The 18,863-nt window shown below is 49.7% G+C and overlaps 3 protein-coding genes across 3 annotated transcripts; all 3 read right to left on the reverse strand.

The window, feature by feature from the left end:
- Positions 1–2,744: 2,744 nt before the first annotated feature.
- Positions 2,745–5,231, reverse strand: TGME49_202210 (nucleoside diphosphate kinase). Its single transcript, XM_018779195.1, has 4 exons — positions 4,419–5,231; positions 3,588–3,954; positions 3,146–3,236; positions 2,745–2,971 (listed from the first exon to the last, which is right to left on the reverse strand). Exons 1-4 carry the CDS (start codon positions 4,955–4,957, stop codon positions 2,808–2,810), a joined length of 1,161 nt encoding a protein of 386 aa, XP_018637413.1. The 5' UTR covers positions 4,958–5,231; the 3' UTR covers positions 2,745–2,807.
- Positions 5,232–5,360: 129 nt separating this feature from the next.
- On the reverse strand, positions 5,361–6,550 carry TGME49_202205 (hypothetical protein). The gene is made up of 7 exons (XM_018779194.1): positions 6,370–6,550; positions 6,253–6,314; positions 6,120–6,186; positions 6,014–6,064; positions 5,897–5,953; positions 5,812–5,841; positions 5,361–5,753 (listed from the first exon to the last, which is right to left on the reverse strand). The coding sequence occupies exons 1-7, from the start codon at positions 6,481–6,483 to the stop codon at positions 5,733–5,735; spliced, it is 402 nt and encodes a 133-aa protein (XP_018637414.1). The 5' UTR covers positions 6,484–6,550; the 3' UTR covers positions 5,361–5,732.
- Positions 6,551–7,095: 545 nt separating this feature from the next.
- On the reverse strand, positions 7,096–12,879 carry TGME49_202200 (hypothetical protein). Its single transcript, XM_002367465.2, has 7 exons — positions 11,000–12,879; positions 10,347–10,548; positions 9,463–9,937; positions 8,811–9,337; positions 8,162–8,305; positions 7,807–8,060; positions 7,096–7,649 (listed from the first exon to the last, which is right to left on the reverse strand). The coding sequence occupies exons 1-7, from the start codon at positions 11,552–11,554 to the stop codon at positions 7,425–7,427; spliced, it is 2,382 nt and encodes a 793-aa protein (XP_002367506.1). The 5' UTR covers positions 11,555–12,879; the 3' UTR covers positions 7,096–7,424.
- Between the last annotated feature and the right edge of the window lie 5,984 nt (positions 12,880–18,863).

Genomic DNA, 18,863 nt, shown 5'->3' on the forward strand with positions numbered 1-18,863 from the left:
ATGAGGCCTATTTGTTTTCCCAGATCCCTGGTGAAGAAAATGCAACAGCTTTATCGGCGAAATAAAGGCAAACAGAGGGCCGCTCTAAAACGAGCAGAGGAGGTTCGCCGCCAAGAGGAACTCCTCATGACTGCCGTGTGCTCTACGATCCAACGCTTGTAAGTAAAAAGGGGGGGACGTCAATCCAGCAATATTTCGATAGAGACAATAACGCTGCAACGACCTATGTAATACTGAAGCGGCCTTTGGGACTAAGCATATAAAAACGAAACGCGTCATAGGAGCGTGCACGATATTGTGGTGGGGGTAATTTCGTGATAAAGCTGCAGTGTATGCATTGATGCCGATTCTTGTTTTTTCGTCGCGAGCAAACGTGCGCCTGAGCAGCTTTCGGGGCGAAAGGAGTCGTCGAAAAGTTTTCTGCTTCGAAGAGCGCAAACGTTTTGCGGAGCGTATTGCTCGAGAAGTAAGACAAACTCTGGAGTTGACGAAACGTCCGTAAGGTTGGACACTTCGCGGCGCTGTTCTCGGTGCGAACTGACACATAGTCATGCGTGGCCCATCCGTGAATGCGAACACAGCAGTACGCCTATAGTCACTAGAGGATGTGTATACATGCACGTGTGTATCCGTGTCTAACTTACTAAAACTTCTGGTAGCAAACGCTGTGTTTAAAAGAGAGACAGGCTGCAAACACGTTGGCTGTTCGGTTCATTGCCTGGCGGAGCTCAGCAGTGTTGCTGGGGACACCAGTGATTGCCGTAGATCCTACGTCGCCCCTATCTTCACCAGGTGGCCAAAGTCGGCGTTTCTGCACTGTGATCAATAAATGGCGGGACTGAATGGTTTTAACACGCGCGAAAACAAGCCACGTAGATGCAACGAGTATGCCGATGGATCCATGTCGGTGCCCGCCACCACCGCTGTCGAGCAAATAATTGTAAACAGTTTCGGCTTTGCCGTAGCGTTTAGCTGAGACAGTGGGCCGACAAAGATGTTCTCCATCCCCTTCTATCAGTTTCTGTGCCATTTTTTAACCCACCAAAGTTCCAGGCGAAACTGTAACACGCGTTTGTTTCCCTGTGCGTACGTGGTCTCTCTTATAGTAGTTAAGGAAGTCGCAATCTGTGCTGTTTTTCCACTTCGAAAGCAAGCACTGAATCATGTTGCAGTAAGCGCTGTTTCATGTTCCCTACTCAGATTGCGGTTGCTGGTGATACGTGATAAGATATCCAAGTTACCCAATCACTCACATTCTTCTAAGCACGATGTCTGTTATAGGAAGATCGCTGTTTTCCTAGGCAGAGGAGAAAATAGCGGCCTTAAAAGCTGAAGAACAACGACTACGAACGGAGAGAGAGGTCAGGCATGTCTCTCCTCATTCGAACTGCACTGGTGTAACCTACTCGGATTCATGTTCTGTTCCAGTGAGATGCTAAATTCCACTACGCATAGATGGAAATATAACTCTCGCCACTATTATTGGCATTTAGTTGAGGCTGTGTATTGGTTAGGTATTGGCACATAATGAGGCAATAAAATGTTTCCAGAAAAACGTCGCTTGCGCTCATCATCTGATTTCAACAGCATCTACCCCCGGTAAGGCTGCTGTCTTGAGGATTGAGAAATGATCTGTTTCTTTAGCCTAGTTGTTGCCAGCGACGCATAGATGCAGCTCCACCATTACACCCATACTGGGGAGCTCGATTTTCTGACACTAGACGTTCGCCACTAAGAGAATATTTTACGAGGCACATCCGCAGGAAGCAGAGAGAATATAGTTCAGTGGTTTCTGTATGAGTGCACTACGTTTATGAACAGCTCCAGTCTATCCCAAATAAAGCGCGAATACTCATTTGCCTAACTGATTCAACCCATTTGCACGATACAGGAATTTTCCGGCCAGGACCTCGATGCCATCCTGCATCAGTATGCAAATCCGCCCAAGGTCACTGCACAGCTTGCTATTGCAGACAGTCGCCTCATGGCGCCAGCTGCTGCGACTCGAAGATGGCTTTTGGGAAACCTGTAGATGAGTGGCTACGATTGCATGCAAGCCCTAACCAGCAGAAAAAAGGCGTGCAGAGTACTCTAATGTAGATTTGTGGTTCGCGCTAATGAGCGACTGACATAAGCTTTAACAGATGGTGAAGTTTCCCTGTTGTGCACCCGGTGGGCCGCTGTTTTCCCAATTAGTTTCTGCACCATTCCATCAAGCTACGATTTCTCAAACAGTAGTGTGGTTGACAATGTGCTTGCTCGCGAGAGTATATGCCTTTGTTTGTTTCCTGCCCGTGGACACCACGACGGGGATGCCGTTAGAGCGATAGCGCTTCATCATAGTCCTTTGGGTGTTCTGTCAGAAGAATAACCTTTCTGCAGAGCTAGGGCAGTGATGCCATCTTGGAGGCATTGAAAACCAAGAAATGGAATGGCAATTTGTTGTAGTGCCGTCACGCCATATTTGCGTCGACCAGACGACCACAGAATCTGCGGGGCTCGTGCCGGGGCCTGTGCTGAAGTTGCCTTTGGTACAGGCGAAACTGCGTCAGTTGTAAGCGGAATAAACGATGTAATATGTAGTCAGTATCTTTGGGGCTCAGCTCAGTGCCGCTCTTCGTTGGTGAAACAACGCCATGCCTTCCACTGCTGCACGAAACAACTGAGGAAGAATTTCACACCGAAGCAGACAGGACGATTCAAGCCGTTTGATCAGCGGACAAAGCGAATGGCTCTCATACATAACGCTTGCCAGGGACGGAAGTTGAGACGGCGTATCAGAACATGTTACAATGCCACAAACAACATCATTGCTGGGAGCGTGCAAGGAGAGAAAAAAAGTACTGAGTCTCAAGAAGGGCGTCGCCTACAAGATCTGTGCAGTGGACAGCGTTACGAACACGATCGGAGCCAAATTTTGCGCGAAGGCTTTGCGGACGCACACACTTTGCCAATTCCGGGTCATGTGGTCCTGCACACAAATGAGAAAAAAGGCAACACTTGCAGGACCTCATGGCTATTGGCTGTTAAGCGAGCATGCTTCGTCTGCCCGCCGAGGCGCATCGGTTGCCCAGCAGAGGCTTTTCATGCTCGGGATCCGCACAATTTCTCACATCGCGTATTCGAACTGGCGGTGCCGCGGTACCTGAGAGTTGGCGCAGTCGGGCGACAGAATCGTTTTCTTCGTGCTCAACCTGCATCGCTAGGCAAACGCCCTGAGTTAGCTCGTCGATCATCTGCAGACGCAGGTAATGCTGGATTTCCGTCTCATGGGTAGTGCAACTTTTTCCAAAACCCACGAAAGAGGCCCCACAACGACTCGATGCCGGTCATTTCCGTGCAATCTCAACCACATGGCGCAATAAAAAACTTGCGGACGGGATACGGATCTCAACGAACTGTTCGTTAGCCGTGCTCGGGCATCACATGGACCACTCCATTTCTCGTGGAATGTTGCAAAGAAGACTCACGAAGTCCAGCCATGTTCTGATTCATTCCTGTATAGTTCTGTATACATGCAGACACACGAGTTGATGAACGGCGGGTAATCCTGAAAGAATTCTGTGTCATGCGATAGTTGCAATCACCTGAGAGTATTCAGCGAGAACAGTTTTGTAGACCTCATAGAACTCGTCCGCAGCGTTCCGGCTTAAATGAAATGACTGGATAGCAGTGATTCTGAATCCGTGAGTCAGGATCTCGTCAACTATCTTTCCAGCGTGTCTGAGTGCCGAAGGTTTTATCACGCAGCAGCTGCAGTCGCGGCCGATCTCATGAAGTGTGGCCGCTGAGGTGGCCGACAAAAATTCCGGCAGGTGCCGAAGGCTATCATCTTCCAGCGCGCTCCAGAGAACAGCATTCTGAGTCCTCGAGATACCGTAAGCTGCTCGTAAGCTGCTTGGTGACTGTTGCCGCGCCTGAGCAGGATCCTCTGCGCCGACAATGTATTCCAAACTGTACGCAGCACGGACGCTTGAAGACAGTCATTTCTAATTCCCGTACCATGCTACGGAGGAACGGTTGTGTGCATTTACCTTAAGACGTGCACTCTGCGCACAGTATGTCTCCTCTACAACTTCGCTGGTCTTTGAATGCATCTCCGGCATTACAACACAAATTGTAATGATGCCCAACAATCGTTGACGCGCACGACAGAGAAACTCCTACGGATACGCCAAAGAAGGATGTGTTTCAGTCACCGGAACTCAGTACATACCACCACTTTTGCATTCCAGATGCAAGGACTGACATGCGTTCCGTCTAGGAGAAAAAACCCGCCATGGTCCAAGATAGCTATCAGTGGTGAATTGTTTGTTGGGCATGCTGTCTACTGGCAAGCTGTTCTGGTGGTGAACTGACGATGAGGATTTTTGAGGAGCTGGCCAGGAGGCAATGTGTGTATTCACACCAGGGCCCACCGTTGTTTGGAATCATGCCCGACGATCTCTACGACGACCGCCCTTCCATCAGTTAAGGTCTGGGTGTCAGCGTCTGTCTGTTCGGCTGTATCGTTATTCTCGGGTTGGGACTGCGGACTTTTCATGATGTCAAGCAACCGTTTGGCTTTCTGATGGTCCAGTTGCACCGTTTGTATGCCCGATAAGATGAAGCCGCTGTCAGTCAGTCGCTGCAGGATGCACCCAAGATGTTTTTGTGCGTGTGGCTTTACAATCACGGCCGCTTTGCGGAATCGAGGGGCGAGATCAGAACGCGTGCACTCATCACCATAATCAACGATCTTTAGTTGTCGCGAGAATATTGTAACGGTATTGCCTAAGTACAAGTGCCCTTCCAGAGGTATCGAGGCAGGTGTTCGTTTTAGAAAAAGTCGTCGAAGCTTAGGGTCGTACAGCTCAACAGAGTTGTCTGATCGATTGTAAGACAAAGAGAGCTCCTTGACCATATCAGCCTGGTGGTCGCACCAGGTGACGTGGAATACCCACGTGTCTGGTACCATCTTGTTTCACAGTATTGAACTCAGCCTCCAGATCTAGCGTGGCGACCGTTAGAGGGACACAGGCCTTTCTGTTCTTTAAGGACTGGCAGTTCCTTTGCTGCCTGTGGCGCCGCTGCCTTCAAGAACGAAACGTCCGTGCACGTCTCCTTTGTTGAAAGCAACAAGTCAGGCAAAGCCAAAGTCACTAGAGGACAACTTCAGTGCCGACGATTCACCGCTGTGTCATGCGTGCTGCCCTTTGTCGTAGGCAAAAATCACCACAGAACCATGCTTTTGCTTTCAATTCGTCTCACTAGCGGGGTAATAGGATGTGAACACGGTTAACGTCCTTGCGTGCAAAGTAGCGCTATCAGTATTCTGGCTTGCCAAGAGAACAATCGCCTGACTGTCTGTCAGGGCGTGGTTATGCTGCAGACGGGCTTGGAAGGTTTGTGCGCTTGCCGTTTGGAGTGGCCGCAGTCTCTACAATTCACTGGGGAAAACCAGAGACGCGAACAGTTAACCGGTGACATGACTTTGCATTGTGGTTTAAACATCCGGAACGCCCCACAGATATTAACACACAAAAGAAACGGCATCGCCAAATTTGCCTGTTTGCTACCACACTTTGTACTATAATCCTTAGTACGACAAGTTTTCACTTGATTGTTCACGCGCTCCTTTCCATCTCTATGTATGGTTTCTGACGAAGTGGCTCCGATTTGTTCCACGCCTTCCTCTGACTACCCGTCAGCGTGGGGCCCGCCTTGTTTGTTTCCTCTCGACCGATTTAGATTTAGTCAAGCAGTTTCAGCTTCTGAACATTTGCGCAGTTTTACTACCGGCATTTGAAGGTAACTACCCGCCAGACGTACCTGGTTGACCGAGCGCAATTCGTACGTTGCCTGACGACGAGATTAATCATCGTTGTTTCGCGGGGAGGTAGTGCGACTATCATACCGCAACGAGTTCGGACATGAGTCTCTCCAAATTTCCGTCTGGAGATGCATTGTGCATCTGCAGAGTTTAGTCATGAGCATGCTTTTTCAGCAGAGGGAGGCTCGGAAAGCTGCTTACTGCATCTTCGGCAGCGATGGCTTTTTCAGCAACTGCTGTCTCAGCGACTTCCTGTGCACTCTGCGTCAGAGCTCGCATTTTTATCAAGATCGAACAACTAATTCACCTCTTCAATCTCAGCCTCATCAGCGGCATCGTGACTTGACTGTATTTTCTCATCTATTTCCTCTTCTCTTCAAAAGGAGCATCTCAGAATAATATGATGGCTCTTCTCCACAGTCTAAGACGAAAAGGGCTACCGTTTGTCCGCTTCTTCCAAGTCAGCAATCGCACTTTCTGCTCGCGATTCGGCTTCATCTTCCTGAAATACAGCTGACTGTAAACTGTATCGTTTCAGCCATTGCAAGTTCACTTACGTCATAGTCTTGAGTTACCCGAATGGTAGCCCGTCCGGATTCAGCAGTTGCTTCGAGAACCAGGCGGCAGAGTGCGCAGGCACAAACCAGAAGCAATCCACGAGCGTATCTCATTCTGACAATAGAATGAAACAACTTCTGAAATAGAAATGCGACACAACTGGGCGTTGGCGTATAAGTAGCCACCAGTCATTCACGAAAAAACACATTTCTGAGTTGATAGCTACCACTATCGTGTCTTGACACCCGAGAGTAGCATCGTGTGAGCCATCGGGCTCACTCGATATTATTTTCGTTGCGGCCACATATTCACCATAGTGCTAGCAACCTACAACTACCTCGCAACTAGGCATGGGTTTCACGTGGCAAAATGGCACAATCATGCATTGAGCTCTGAGCTCTTTACTGAACCTGGGTGTGAAAAGGCGAATAGACCGTGTGTTGTCTACAATCCATTCGACCATAGAACGAGAGGCAAACATGCCGTGGACACCGATGTGCAACGTCTGAATGCCGGCTTTGAACACAGTGACTTCGCACAAAGTGTGATTATACCGGAAACTGTCGCCAACGACGTTTGCCTTCCAGGCATTTCCATTTATCCTGCTGCTTACGGGGTTCGCTGCTCCGTGTGCATTAGCAGCAGGGGGAAGTGCATTTCTGGGCAGTCATTGCGCAGTATCGAATACCTGGGTGGATACAATATGCACCCAGTGTCTGTATGGGTTAGCAGAAGAGCCTGCCGATTTTTAGTCATCCCTTTTGCAGAGCTGTTGGGTTCCCGAGACTCACATTTTTGTTTGGTGGACGTGATGTCCGGCCTCATGAAAGTTACTACGGCGCGATAATGTGGAGTAGCGGCGTGTGACACGACGTGCAGCCGCTTAACTCGCGACACAGCATAATAATGGAACTGGCGCCATCAAACGTCAGATGCCCATTTACGTGGGATGCCCTGCTATACTTCCTTTCTGAAGACACACACGGATGTTGATGCCTGCTTCCGCTCGCCACAGGGGCAGACCCCCACAAGATTCTGGTCTCACCTTGAAGAGTTATGACTCTTGCACAACACTGTTAATCCGCGAACCAAAGAGATGAACCACAAAAGAAAATGGTATATGGTCACTGCGCGTGTTGTGGTACACGTATGTGCTCATGAGAAATGCACCAGCATCTCCCTTTGCTCGAATTATGACGCGATCCAAAAACCCTGTGCCCTGTGGTCTTTCGAGGCCCGACGGACTGAAGCATCTTTTCATCATCGATGTGATTGTCGCCTGCGCGCACATACAACCGACATACAAGACAGCTGTATTTGCTCGACATTCGCGGAAAAGATGTTGTCTTTAGCATCACTGGGATTCGTGCTTGGGATGACGGTCCCGAAGGCCTCCATAACATTAAACTAGCCAGAAGAAGCAAAATAAGGCGTACCGTGATGACTTCTCCATCGCGATAGGGGCGGCAATCCTTCGACCATGGGTAACTGAAGCCACCTCGATAGCACACGTTTACTGATGAAAACCCCGCTTCACGTAGAGCCACGGTAAAGTCCTGACCCAGCTCCTCTCTGCCGGGATTCGGTATCATCGAATCCATCATAAATAAAACAGGAACAACGCGCCGTTGAAAAAGTGATTCTTTTGTTTCGTAGCTTTCTTGAAGGCTCCGCATGAAGTTCTTGCCGCCTGCAAGCATCAGAAAAACAAAAATCGAATCAGCGACTAACAGAAGCACCCGTAATGGCAGTGATTATCGATGTGACGATTGAGCTCCAACAAAAACCTACTTATGGAACCGCCTTCACTGTCGAGATAGTTTGTGAACGGGGAAAGTCCTGATACGCCAGTCAGAACCTCCTCGGATGTCTTCATGTTCAACCGAGCATTGAAGTCGCCGGCAACAAGGACGATATCGAAATCGTCCAAACTACCTGAAAGAACGCATCCGAACAAGAAGATCCAAAAAGCACTGTACTGCGACGGCTCACACAAGGCTGCGGCCGCCTCCTGGTATCGTCAGAAAAGAACATGTCTTAAGACGACCACTACGGATTCATCATTGCGAGCCATGTTGAACAAGGGTCCACTCAACCTTCCCGTTTAGAGAACCCGTCAAGTGTGTCGACATTCTCAGACTTTCGTTGTGCCGAAGCTGTCGGCTTCATCTTGTGAAACTGGGTCTTCTAAAAGTATACCTGGGCACATTTATCGTGCAATCACCGATACAACAGTGTAGACTACCTCAGAGAAAATACATCGCAGCAGACTCTAGATACGAATGATATTTTATAAAACAACCAAACAGGGGAAACGGGTCTGGATATATCCGTCGAGATGAACGGCGGTCCTCTCTGTTCGCGTCACAGGCGTCTGGGCTCGTTCTGTTGCGCGGTTTCTGGTCAACGTGTTCTTGCACCATGTTGTTGTTGCTCGTACCAGTTCCTTCACCTCCACAGTTCTCTGCCATCATCGAAAGAACTTGCGACACTGGAGGGGTGTTGCTTCTTTTGTGGGTGACATGAATCCCGGCGATCAACACCTTCCCTACGCCTGCAACAGTCATCTTCACTCCGACGAAGCCTTTCTCCGATGACTCAATGCTGCCCATGCAAAACTCGGGGGCTCCGGTCATTTCCACGGTGTCTCTCGCAAACCACATGATCGCTTGTGTATTTGGCGTGAAGAAGCGCAAGCTCCTAAGCATAGTGCCCCTGGTGTTGTTCAATTGACGGACTCCTGACAGGGTCCAAGTTGGGGTTATACTGATTGCGTTCAGACCATCTAGGACGGAATCACGGAGTATCGCCTCCTCTGGAGGTGAATATCGATTGTTCTCTTGAACAGTGACAAAGAACATATCAATGTTGTCCAGGTCGATGACAGGCTTGCCCTTTTCAAAAGGATGTTCGCGACAGAAAGGCAGCAGGAACTCAAAGGGGGTAGGTTTGAACAGTTCAGTGTTCCTGTGGACACACAGTTGAGCAGGCAGAATGTGACATCACCAGAACTGGATTCCTCTAATTGCAGAGCACATGAGAGCGACACTGAATTACTGTTGCAACAAGTGTGTCAGTCCCGTGGGACTTACCATTGAAATATAGCTACTCTCAAAGGACCTGTGCCAGAAGGAAGATCACGCGACCGTTGCTCCCTCTCCGCAGATTTCTTTTGACTGAATTGGACGACCCTGCTATGGTACTCTGCATGCACTGCCGCCAAAAGCGACTCTGCTGTGTCTTGGCTCGTTTGTAACAACGGAGTTTCATCGCTTTCCATCAGCCCTCCGGAAGCGGTTGGCGTTTCATCTGGAACTCGTATGGCGTCGACGTCCTCAAGGCCAGCTTCGGATGCTGTTGTCGAAGCGACCGACGGCTGGCGGCTAAGGGGTACGAATGAAAGAGATGCCTCCCTATGCGCCTCACAGGCCGTGACTGGAACCGGATACCCAGGTTTTGAGCCAAACGTTTTTACCAGGGTTTCCTCACGCTCGGACGTGGGAGTCAGCCCATTTGCGACGAGCCATAGCTCCTCCTTAGTGATGTCACTGGGTATGCGAGAGAGTCCTGCAAATACAAACAAGAGTAGACAACATGGCGGAGTCGGGCAGTCTGTGGGGCGGCAGTAACAGACCTCGTAGAGCGTCGTCAAACGGGCAGACAGGACAACCTTGTACTGCCTCTTAAAGAAGAGCTGCATGGCACTTTTCTGCAACAATTGCACAGGTATCCAGGATTCACTGACACATCCTCACGAAAGAAGATGTTGTACGATGCAGGAAAGGACTCGACGACGCAAATGCTGGCCAACGCAGCTTACATATGGTCCTGCGAGTAACAGTCAAGAAGAGACATCGATTCATCTGATAAACCGCTTCTGTACAGACTGAATCCCTCGACGCTCTCGCAATGTGGATACGATGTGAACAGGCTTGTGTCGGCAGACTTGCTTGGTGAGCTTGAAGGACAGACTTACCGTGACGATCACGGAATTGAAGACGAAGGAGATTGAACATCCTCTTCGCTTGACGCGCCCTGCTGTAGAAAAACTGACTAATTCGGGAGCCAATCCTTCGCAAGCGTGGTCCCAACCCGTACCTCCCGGAGCGATTCCTCCGCCGAGGGACGAACGCGGCTGTCTCCAACGCTGACGATCTCGTTGCTTCTGGTGGAAATGCCTGCACAAAATGAAAGCATGATAAACATAAATGGCATGCTCGAAGGATGCGCGTGATGTAGAGTAAACCTTTTTTATCTTCGGTGTGCGCACTTTATCTTCTGAAGCGTTGTCAACAGGCTAAAGGTGAGCCCCAAAACACAGAGAAGGGTCGTCGCGCCTGAGTCCCCGCAGATGTTGTAAAATGGCAGAGCTCTACCCATGCGGGCGTGCTTCCTTGGTAGCACCGCACTCGAGCTACTCTGTGTGATGCAGTAGGTTCCTGAAAAAGTTAGCAGGGTGGCATAGATCATATTTATTGTTGTATGACACGTTCCCACCTTTCGAAGACCAGGAAAAACTGAACAGCGAATCACCACGGACATCGTGAACCCTGTTGGCTTCAAAACTAACGTGTCGAGACCTGGGCGTGCCATCCATTGGTAGTCTGACAGCTGGGCTCTTTTCCGTACATGGGTTAAAGATGACAACTCGTCGATTGCAAACCTTGATAAGGATTCGGAGTGGTTCCCAATTGAAACGAGCGATGAAGGCGGACGTGACTCCCGCTGGGTCTCACTTCCAGCCGCAGAGACACCCCCCACACTGAATGCCGCCGGCGGAGAAACACCTTGCGGCGCAGCGTCGACCACTGAAAACGGCGCATTCTTCTGGTATTCATTCAGATCTACCACATCCCTATCAGCAGCCAACGTGCGGAGCAGGCCAGACCTCCTAGATGGATGTCGACCGGGAGCAAACTGCAGGCTGGCCTCGGTCTCGTGCGTGTACGCACAGGAGACGGCTAGTATAGCCAAGAAGAGAAGCATAGTGTTGGGAGATGTCGCCAGAGAGCTGGTTGAGTGAAGCTGTTGTTTCTTTCGTGTGCCGTTCGATATAGAGCTCTGCTTCAGAGCGGCTTCGCAGATGTACGGAAAAACGGACGACCCTCCACCTGCGCAGTGGCTACTACGGATCCTAACCCCCTCAAAAGCTGTGCTGGTGTTGTTTCGGCTGGGAACACACATGGACCCTCTTGATGGAGTGAAGTTGGAAATGCTCCGCTCTTGCAAGGACCGGTGCAGTGACAACTAACAAGCGTCGCTGTACTGATGTAAGTTGAGTCTCAGACATCAACAGCACACTGGACGAAACACGCCCTCAAACTGTAAAGGGGAACCATGTCTCCTGAGTTTTTTTCAATACTGCCACTGACGGCGAAATTTTCAGGCACCCGCGGGGATGCATCGATGAAGACTTTTTACAAAGTTTCGCTGACAGGCTCACATAGCACCAACGAACAAAACTGGATGTTCAACGAACACGCGCGTCCTCCAATTTATATAGACAGGCCGCTGTGCCGTAAAATCATGTAGGCCTGGTAACGCAACTTGGGCGGCCACGACTTCGATCACCTGCTGCCTTGCTGAGCAGGGAGGCCTGCCGCTCCAGTAGCGAGAGAAAATACATTGGAGGCATCCATCACCATATATATATATATATATATATATAAACGTACCGAGCTGTTCAGTGACCGACGGAGAGCAGTGGAGAATTAAATCGCCACACGATGTCATGGTTAACCATGAATCTGTCTCGTTGAATTGCTCTCGAAGCCACGCAACACCAGCTGACTGGCTAGCTTGCCTCCAGCATGCATGGCACCCGCCAGAATGATTTTCTTTTCGCTTGTTAGAACACTTGCTTATTAGCTTCTCCTGTGAATTCCATATCATTCGATGTTGACGAACAAACGTGGACGTCTGCATGTGGCTTGGCTTCTTTTTCGTTTTGGACTTTGATGCGCGTCGCACGCAGCCGACATGTCTTGCAAATCAAACTCCCCATCGCAAGAGAGTAAATCAATGGTATTTTCACGCCGGAGATCCGTCATACCAAGATGATAGGGGGTCGAAAAAAATCTGCGTTTTAGTTCTTTTCGAGGTCGTTTAATATTTCCTGTTCCGCGTGCCCTGGTGTAACCGGCGAGTGGTAGTCAGTGTGTCTGTGTCTCCGAGCAGCTCGAAGACAGTCCACATACAGACAGACGGTTAGTGCCTTACCGTTGTAGTTATCATTACGGGAAAACAAAACCATCGTCTGAGCTCCGCTGATTTCTTTTTTTTTCAGTCTCGCCATAGTTGTCAGTCTACGCTGAAAGGCGCCACGTGCCAAGGCCTCTAGCGCACGGCAGTCCACAGTCCACTTTAGTTCAGGTGCGAGTTTGATCTTAACGGAGTCACCAGATGTTGTTGCAGGGTGGATGCTTGTTAACATTACAACAGGAGACAAACGTGACAGAATAATATTGCCTTATGGCCTTATCAGGACCCGAACTTGGGAAAAACAAGAGTGGAGCTACAGAGTTCCGAGCCATGCAGCCGCCTATAACAAATGCGTAATACGAGCACGAGATGCCTCTCGTAGGAGCATCCCCGCACAGTAGCAAATCATTTTCTCGGAGAAGTTTCAGGGCACATAGAAAGTTCACGAAACCTTGCGTCTCTCGATTGACTACTGTTGAGAGAAAGTGTATATTTCACAGAAGTCGCACTTCTGTGAGCCCGCAGGTGTAGCCGGTTCCTTACCATCATCCGCAGGGTATGTCGACAAAGAAAACCAAGAAAGTAGGAAGATCCCCGGCCATATCAGCTGTAAGCCAAGCTTCTACGGTGTTCATAATTGAGACTCCAGCTTTGATGGCTGAGAATTTATTGAGCGCTCTCATTCTGGCTCTCCTTTCGCAGTTGCATGCCACCTGCGAAAGGAGGGAGCATGTGAGAGGCTAGTGTCACTACTTGTAAAGACAGAGTTTTTCTTCCGACAACGACTCTCCGTTTTCAGCAACTAGCGTTTTCTGCAGTACCTACGGGTTCTAACACATTTTGCCGTTGATGCAGATGATTTGAGTCACGTGAAGTCCAGCAGGAGATTTTGTTCGAAATGAGAGTCACTCGCTTAACGGGACTGCATTTAGCTGGTGCTCACACGCGGGTGCTTTAGCCTTACCTTTGTAACATAAACTGTACGTGCTGTTATTCTTTCTAGAAGAACTCTATGATTGCAAGTAGAGAACAAAAGGGCACTATCAAATCACGCGGTGGCGGCGAACGGGAAAAATCGCCCACCACCCTTCTTTGAGCAAACAAGATGCGCATTACTTGGTGAAGTGCTTTCTCTCGCGACTCCAGGTGCCTGATCTAGCATTCAAAAGGAAATGAATGGTCGCTCGAAACTATGGAAAATGGCTGACGTTCAGGTCAGTGGTACAGCCACATCTCAACATTCCATCTCGGCGGCATGCTTCCCATTTTTGTTCACGATGGAGACTTGCTCGCCTTTCCACATACTGTGGTATCGGATATCGTGTACCCTCACTTTGCCCCGATGAGCGTCGGAGGCGATTGGTCCTCCGCGTCGCTTCCAGAGCAGCAATGCCCCGGATGGGGGGAATGGGTTAAATCAAGCTCAAGTCTTTAATTTCTTGTCGCCTGGAATTGAAACTGCCGGTTCTAGCTTTGCTGTATGTCTGTGTGGCAACAAAACCATCGTCATCCAGCTATGCGGCGGTGGGCGGCTGAAGCGTCTGCAGTTTGCCTGTAATATGTTTTTGGTTGAGCTGCAGCGATGGCGGCGCTGACTGGTGACCCTGCAAGCAACAACCGCTGTGCAGCGAGTCACGTATCAAAGAAGGACCTTGGTTTTCTGTTCTCTGCACCGTTTATTCTCTGACGAGTGATGAAAAATTGGATGTGTGAGAGCGGCTCCAGAACTGATCGACTGCTTCGCGCGACGAATCGTCTAAAACTATCTGCCCGCACGCTGGGAAGTGGAACTTGTATTCGCTGGGAAGATGAATACCGAGGCTTGAAAACTATGTTCTTTGACGTCACCAGACCCACAAAACTGCATGCATCAATAACGCCCCGCAAAGGACAGGGACTCTCATGCCGGTTGGGGGCTTCGACTGTAAAGATCATCGACCGCGGCACTTCACCTCACACGCCGGAAGCATAATGTCGCTTTTCACTTGTTTGCCTTTCCTGTTGTGCGCATATGGCCACGAATTCTGGAGGCCAAGTCGCGATTAGGTGTGTCGGTGCAGTCACTCGTAGTAAAAGGTCTTGAAGGCCGACAGAGCGGGATTGGATCCTGTACAGCGGACGCACTTGCTAATACCCGCAAGCCGTTGAATTCCTGGAGGCTTGCGCTGCCACATGCCGCAGACAGGACTATCCTATTTAGAGGATGCCCCAGGTGACGCTGAGCCGTCAGAGTTTTCGTGAATCTCTGACTGCGATGCTAAGTTCTCGAAACAGCTCTGCAGCTCATCTACTCTGCAATAGCTACCTGGAATTGCCATCACAGTTTTACATTTCTTGCCCCGGTTGCCCCTCCATACTATGAAGCAGATCGCAGTACTAGAATGGGGACCACTGTCGATGTGTCAGCGTTCCCCACGGGAGCGCCTGAAAATCAGAACCAGGTTTATGCCTGGAGGTCCGTTCTTACCTGCCTTCCCTTACGAAGACTCCAGGTCGCCCGGCACAGTGTACCAGTGTAGCGTGCGTTACGCAATCAGCGCGTACACAAAACTGGATTCAGCGATAAGGAACTTGCGCTTGGCATTTGGGTATGGATTCCCCGAGGCTGTTGGATACATCAATATGAAAGCTCGCAGACACCGGTGCTGCGCGGAGCACATGCAGTTTCTGCAGCGCATAGAGGCTTGGGCAATTATGAAGAGCATTGATGCCGTTGTATGGATAGACTATGAGAGCTTAGCGAATAAGTTGAAAATGGGGGAACCTCCATCAGCCTTTGAGGACATGCAGAAGATCGTAAGGGATACGTTCGATGATGCGAAAAACTGGCGCCCCCCCATTATACCTGAGAAGGAAAGACGGATGCGACTCAAGCAGCAATATGTCACTCAGATGACATCCTGGATAGCAGACTCCTTCGTCGTTCCCCCCAGCATGCCTTGGGTCAAGCAAGAGGTATTCAGACTGCAGCAGAGACAACGATTAGATTTCCTCCATCAGACGCCGCAACCAGAGGGATCTCGGATTTGCATCACGGCAAAGAATACAACATCTGTTCAAGCATCCGCGTCGGTCCTAAAGGCTGAATATACGGGCCAGCGTCACAGTGGAGAGGCGGAAAACAAAAGCGTTTTGAGGACCTGCATTCCCATGGCCCATGTTTCGACGATGCGCAGGGAGAAGGGGAAGTCAGGACTATTTCCTCGTGTAGGAGGTCCTCCGTATCAGGGATCCGTGCATCTAGCGAAAACCAGATTACTCAGGAGTAACAGCGATGACCTCTACAAACCGAACAGGTGGTCGGTTACAGCGAGGCACAGAAATACTGCCAACAATTCAAGAAAAGGACTTGAATGCGCACCTGCACCTTGTAACGCACCAGCTGATGCGGATGAAGATGAAACACAAGGCGGCCTGCGTAATGATTCACCAGCCACAACGGTCCCAGAAAACACTGCTTACGAAGCTCCAGATGTTTCAGCTCGCTTGGTAGGGGACGTCAGAGTTGAACAAGCTTCCAAAGCTGCTGTTTATGAAGCACACAGTGATGGTCCGGTGCGGGAAAACATTGGGGACGATTTGACTTTGATAGACAATAAATCGAGAAACAGATCAATTAGATTTTTCAGTGAACCAGCAAGAGCCGTCATCAACCTGATAAAAGACCGCAACAGACGCAGATCAGATGGACTTGATACGGAGACGTTGAAAGAACAAATTCAGCCGGAAGTGGTGAGTGCCCTCAACTGTTTCGCGCCGCTCTGCTGGAATCACGAGCGAGCCCTTGTTCTCAATGCGGTACCGAATACTTTCGTCATGTCGGCACATCCAGAGAGAGTCTAGGCACTCACGCTGAGTCTTTGCTATGGCTGCAGATTCCGCCATTCAACTGCATCTATTCCCGAAGCATGACTCCAGGTGGGTTCTGTAGAGATGAAACGTTTTCAAAATGCGAGCAAGGAAAGACGGAGTTTGGTTTTCACCTGGTGAGGGACTTGTCGGGAATCGGTGTTCACCCCCCGTCCAACTGAGCAACACAACACGGGATGGGTGCAGCAGATAGTCATATTTTAGGTGGTGCTCCATCACGTGTGTGCGAGACAACACTATCATAATGACCATACAAGTCGAGGATTTCGAAAGTGTGTGGAAATACTGAAGAAATTTCGTTTTTCACATGGGCCCTTCGTGCCGCTTGTCCGCAACTGCAATTCCAGAGGAAGCGATCTGTCAATCCTCTCCGCGAACAGATAGAGCATTTCATTAACTGACAACAAGAAGAACCACAATCCGGAAAAAGAGAGGAAAATGACAGTAGACATGGAGAATGGTCAGCTTCTGTTTCTTGTTGCCTCTGGGCTCACTGTTGGTGGGGCTTGAATTTCCGAGTATTCGCGGTAATATTTCGGTGATGCTTCGTGGTCTAATATTCACGCTTACCGTCGTACTGGGAGTAATGGTCTTTTAGACAGCATGATTTATTACGCAGTCCTGCCAGAGCTATGGAAGCTACTCGCGTTAGTGATTTGTGGAAGGCGATGAGATAGGGCGCATATTAAAACACCTGTAGCACATAATTATTTCAGAGGAATAAGGTCTAACTGCTGCGGCGGCAATGCGATCCTGCTTCTAGCATCTAACTACGTTGGAATATCCGATTAATTGCCTGTGAATCGCGTAGGTCCGGGTCGATATAAATGTCCCGACATGTGGACTTCAAGGTGAGGGCCGATTCATTAGATGCTGCCCAGAAACGGATCTCCCGTGCTGTGTCTACTTGGCTGCTTGTGTCGATGAGCATAGACTGATGAAATGCGAAAGTTGTGCCGCGCTCCTCATTACCATCTGCACCAGGAAGGATTAGAAATTTAGATGGACTTCGAAGTGCAGAAGCTGGGTCGACGAGGAGACAACATATCTTGTCGAGCATCTTATTGAGGGGTCACTTAGGACTTGACGCAGAACATTACGTGCAGTACTCCGTGTGACGCGTCGTGGACCAGGCTGGGAGAGCGCAGTTGATCGACGTCTGTTCCCTATGTATGGCTCCACGAAAGACATTTGATACAAGTAGGAAGCCACACAAAAGGCTCGATTTAAATATGAGCAGCAGTGTTGGCTACGTGTGCGACCACGTGTCTGCAGAAGTGCAAAAAACACGACCAGCTTGACATCAAGACCCCCTACAATCTTCTGCGAGATTCAACGGTATGACGAAAGAGACACCCAATTCGGATGTGGATGCGAGCGAGAGCCCTTTTCGCAATTCGCCCCTTCACGATACGGTAGCTGCGGCACAAATGAACAAAACGAGGAACAGTAGACTCTGCGTTTCATTCGCAAAAGGTTCTTGTCTGTGCTGAACCAGGAAAGCTGCCGAACTCCCCGCAGGCGCTAATTATGAGCCGCAGGTCGGTCCCCGCTATGGGGGAAAGGGCCCGCCGTTTCACAGAGCTGGTTCTTTGACAGTAAATTTACTGTATATAATACGCAGCAGGGATGAAAGCAGAAACACGCTCTGGACCCCGATAACTCGAAGATGAACCACTAGCTCGATGTGCTATTCGTGGTTCAGAAACCAGAGAGACATACGGCAGCGGCGATTTTCCCAAGAGCCCCCCGGTGTACCGAGGACGAGGTTGGTTCCCACCCAAACCTTTTTGTGGCAGTTCACTGTTAACAAGACTCACTCACTGCAGCAGCTGTCGCAAGGATTGAAACAGTCTGTAGGAAGTAACATGTCTAATCATTTTCATCGTTACTAAGATATCATAAGACTATTCAAGGGATAGCGGTGATCGGTGTACGTAGCGAAAGGGGATCCCCTAGACTCTGACGGTCACAGTGTGGCACCAGACGCAGCAGAACTGAGTCGTAGACCGGGTGTTTGCACCATTTGGATACAATGAGGCATGTCAAACGTGTGTTGTATAGTTCAGCGTGAAACATGTACCATGGCTGCCGCAGGGTAATCATAACAGGTCTGAACAATTCAGTTTTTTGAATTAAGCAGAGCACCTCCGGGGTAATCAGTGCCTGCGAGTGTACGCAGACTACCATGTCCGAGCGTATCAGGAAAATATTTTGTCCCAGTTGAGCTCTTGCGAGAAACGCATAGCAGGCAGACAAGCGTTTTGAATAAGAACCCCTTGAAAACAGAGCGAACAGGCGTTGCATGTCACGGGACGCATCATGCTACAGAACAAAGCCGACCGCTCCCTCCCATTTATAAGCTCAGAGCATACGCTCCATGTTGCGAAAGAACCCGACCTTCCTGGTAATGAATGACAAG

The sequence above is a fragment of the Toxoplasma gondii genome, chromosome VIIa (assembly GCF_000006565.2).
Source record: "Toxoplasma gondii ME49 chromosome VIIa, whole genome shotgun sequence".
Lineage (NCBI taxonomy): Eukaryota > Apicomplexa > Conoidasida > Eucoccidiorida > Sarcocystidae > Toxoplasma > Toxoplasma gondii.

Coding starts and splice junctions, on each gene's coding strand:
- TGME49_202200 (XM_002367465.2), bottom strand. CDS start 11,554: ATGTGTGTTCCCAGCCGAAACAACACCAGCACAGCTTTTGAGGGGGTT. Junction 10,549..10,999: donor AGTTGTCATCTTTAACCCAT/GTACGGAAAAGA, acceptor CATTTTGTGCAG/GCATTTCCACCAGAAGCAAC. Junction 9,338..9,462: donor AGAGTAGCTATATTTCAATG/GTAAGTCCCACG, acceptor GTGTGTCCACAG/GAACACTGAACTGTTCAAAC.
- TGME49_202205 (XM_018779194.1), bottom strand. CDS start 6,483: ATGAGATACGCTCGTGGATTGCTTCTGGTTTGTGCCTGCGCACTCTGC. Junction 6,187..6,252: donor TTGGAAGAAGCGGACAAACG/GTAGCCCTTTTC, acceptor CTCCTTTTGAAG/AGAAGAGGAAATAGATGAGA. Junction 5,754..5,811: donor AATTGCGCTCGGTCAACCAG/GTACGTCTGGCG, acceptor GCAAATGTTCAG/AAGCTGAAACTGCTTGACTA.
- TGME49_202210 (XM_018779195.1), bottom strand. CDS start 4,957: ATGGTACCAGACACGTGGGTATTCCACGTCACCTGGTGCGACCACCAG. Junction 3,955..4,418: donor GGGCATGATTCCAAACAACG/GTGGGCCCTGGT, acceptor TGCTGCGTACAG/TTTGGAATACATTGTCGGCG. Junction 2,972..3,145: donor CCGACTGCGCCAACTCTCAG/GTACCGCGGCAC, acceptor ATTTGTGTGCAG/GACCACATGACCCGGAATTG.